Source organism: Etheostoma spectabile, chromosome 9, assembly GCF_008692095.1.
Source record: "Etheostoma spectabile isolate EspeVRDwgs_2016 chromosome 9, UIUC_Espe_1.0, whole genome shotgun sequence".
Taxonomy (NCBI): Eukaryota; Metazoa; Chordata; class Actinopteri; order Perciformes; family Percidae; genus Etheostoma; species Etheostoma spectabile.
This window is the reverse complement of record NC_045741.1, coordinates 16,459,531-16,462,997: the sequence shown is the minus strand read 5'-3', so window position 1 is coordinate 16,462,997 and position 3,467 is coordinate 16,459,531. Positions and strand designations below refer to the sequence as shown.

Genomic DNA, 3,467 nt, shown 5'->3' with positions numbered 1-3,467 from the left:
TGTGTGTGTGTGTGTGTGTGTGTGTTTGTGTGTGTGTGTGAGAGAGGTGAGTCTCTGGTGCATACTGGTTCAAACAGCCCAGAGCAAACTTGATTGTTGCTTCATGAGAAAAACTGCAGCTCCCTGGCTTCACACACGTATAGACACATCATTTTTACAACTTCTTGAAAATATTCATATGGGTATGCCTGTCGATATAGACTGTTATACTTTGAGTGAAGACTCATGATTCATGATAATCTATGTGCTCAGGGAGTTTCATGACCCTTTGTTAGTAAGTGTTTACCAATGCAAGAATTACATTGATGTATGAGCCATGGACTTGTGTTTAAATGCATAATATTCTATTTGTTGGGAGAGTGTGTACATGCAGATGTATTTTCTCATAAATATGTGCCATGGCTTTTTCAGCCAAGTCACCCAGCAGGCGACCTATTTTCTACCTCTCCAAATCCCACACCACAACCCCTCTGTTTACTGTGGATGTATCCCTCATGCCTTGTCCCATATCCCATAATCCTTTGCCCCTGTTCCAAGAACCCATGTCCGGCTAATGTACGCCTCACCTGTTCTACATTGCCAATTGTCCGCACCACCCTGTTATCACCCTTCATCTCTGGCCAACTACGTTTTTTCTTCCTATTTGTTCCCTTGGTTTGCTCCACTCTCTACTAGCATTCTCTCCCTACATTCTCCCTATTCTTTTTCACACTTTCTACCCATTTTCACCTCACCATAAATCCATTTCTCCATCCTAACATTTCTGTGATTTCTCTGAATACAATGATGTCCCTTTTCTCTGATATTTTCCATATTTTTTCCTGTCTCTTTCCTAATGTGTTAATTCAGGGGTTCCAAACCTCATTGAAGAGAAACATAGAGAACGTACTGCTTTCCTTCTCTGCCACTCGTCCCCCCCCATCACCACACTTTCATATCTCCTTAAATGCCTGATCTTGCCTGGGCAGGCGAGCTGCTGTCTTCCTTGATACCTTGTCGAGCTGATTCCAATAACTTTTCATTTCCCTCCTGCTCCTGTGAACCACCCTGGGTTTACCCTGTGCACTTACAAACAACTGCACACACTGACGTGCACATGCCTGGGCTTGTAATCTAAAATTTGGTCTGCTAGTTCCTTGTTTTCAATTTATTGTTTTCCAATCTATCTCTGTGTGGCCACTGTTTCATTGTAACTGTTTCTTTCCAGACTTGACTCTCACACTCAGAGCACAGAGCAATTCATGAATAAATCTGGTTCCAACTATGACTAACATATGTTAAATTAACATGAGATAACAATTAATGTAATTGTTTTAAGCAATAAACTCGTCATGAAGACTGGAAGTATTGCTGTGTAATGCTACACAAAAGATCCTACAAGGTAATTTTGGATACAACATTCCAAGAAATGGCAGATAGTGTGTGCCCATCAGTAGCAAAAGTCCTTAAGTACAGCACCAACCTGCAACCTGCTTACTCAATGTACATCACTCTAGACAATGCCATGGGTAGATTTGCAAAAATTGTGAAAATTCATGTAATTCCAAAGTCTAAAGTACCACATTTAAAAATGTATATCAAGTTGTGAAGGACACTTGAGGCACTCACACCCCCCGTAGCACCCAACAGCAGGCTCCCAGGATGGGAGGTTTGTTGCTAACAATAACTAACCCAGCATGCTGGACCAGGCTTCCAATCCCTGGTCCAACACCCCACCCCACCACACTGCCTGTGGATTAGACAGCCAGGAAGGCCTAGCTCGTATGCTGCCAGCCAGCCAGCAATAGCTCAGCTTCATCCAGCCCTGGAAACATGGCAGATGGCGGTAGGAGAGAACAGAAGAGAAGACATTGTGTGCATGTGTGTCTCTGTATGTGAGGCAAACGTAGACAGGTAGAAAGAAAGAGAAGAAAGCGGGAGTGTGTTGCCACATGCTTGCTTGCCTATGATACCGTCCTCCATGACCTCTAAGCTAGAACTAAACAAATGGTTTAATATCTTTGCTGAATCCAAACTAGCCCCAATAGGAGCAGATCAATAAATGGTCCACAAAGTAGAGCTGTTTTTTTTTTTTACATCTGAAAATGTAAGTAAGTGTGTGACTGTGTGTGTCTCAAGACACATCTGTCCACCACTGTGCACTGTGTGTGGGTGACCAATCAATCTTTTTAATTCAGGTATCCTATGGGTTTTCATCACGGGCAAATAGAGGTTCAGCTCTTCCCTGAATGGACAGTTGATTAGTTACATCAAATTGATGGATTGATAAAAAGCTTCAAACTTCTAAAACTGGCTTTTCTAGAAAATGGTTCATGTAACTCAATTACCTAAATTAGTAGTGCTCAGTAAAAGAAAGTTTCTACAGACATCATATAGATATTTACCAATACAGCTCCCAGCACACAAGGAAGACAATCTTTGTATGTTTCTGATATGCCAAAATCTAATAAAATCTAATACGTTTTAAAAATCTTGTATGAAACTTATGAGCCAGCTTTATAGGCAGCGTAAAGCCAAAATGACTAAACAGACAAATACTAAAGCACAGTACCAGACGTTCTAAGCAAAGTACAGCCCCCATTCACTTGCAAGTGCAGTGCAAAAAACTCCAAGGTAAGATGTCATCATAAAAAAACTTGAGGAGCTCCAGGACGTCTACTTTAATGATTTATTTTGTATTTACCCCTCTGCACACTGTTTCATAATGCCGGACTCACCTCGGATGATTGACAGCTTGGCATTTACAGTAATCTCGGCCTCGCTGTTCTCAGCCACACATTCGTAGATGTTCTCGTCACGTGGGGCTCGAAGAGGCTGGATTCGGAGTACGGCGCCGGCACCCTCGTCAAACTCAATGGTCTGTAAGGTAAAACAAAAAATATGGTTAGGTGAGACAGGAAAGGTGCGATGTTTCAATTATGGACTTGGTCCTCATAAATACAGAACTATAAGGAAACACACTCTCTCTACACACACGCGCTTTTCTGTGTTCTCATCTCTTGTTTTTATCTGTAACTATGCCCTTTGTTCTCTGGAAAGCCCATTGTTTTGAACCTTGGTAAAAGCGCTTCTTAAAAATAAAATGAGACAACACTCAATCAATCACGCAATATGTGCTGACAATACTGTGAAGAACAAAAGGTAAATGATAAAATAAAAAAAGACTCCCTCTCATAACATGATTCAATTTAAGAAGAGCTACATAAACATGAACACCCTTTATGTCTGAATAACCTAAGCATAATTTATGGGTCAAAATCAGAAATGATAAAGGCTACTCACATTACCAACATGAGAAATTAATTTAACAAAGTAGAAAGTGTTCTTTTTGTCAAAGCTGTATAGAGGTCAGCACTACAAGCCAGTCAGAAGAGTATGAGGGCATGCCATGCTAGCAGCAAGGCGAGCATTATAATGTGTGTTACAAAATAATAAGTTACATGAACAGTGTTTACTGTTGGAGATGG

At 41.0% G+C, this 3,467-nt stretch overlaps 1 protein-coding gene across 21 annotated transcripts in view; it reads right to left on the bottom strand.

The window, feature by feature from the left end:
* ptprsa (protein tyrosine phosphatase receptor type Sa) overlaps positions 1 to 3,467 on the bottom strand; it is a 241,274-nt gene that overhangs the window by 113,522 nt on the left and 124,285 nt on the right. For all 21 annotated transcript variants that reach the window (XM_032526600.1, XM_032526609.1, XM_032526605.1 and 18 more), the window contains one exon: positions 2,718 to 2,859. In XM_032526600.1, coding sequence (XP_032382491.1) covers positions 2,718 to 2,859 — 142 coding nt within the window. The remainder of the gene's footprint in view (positions 1 to 2,717; positions 2,860 to 3,467) is intronic.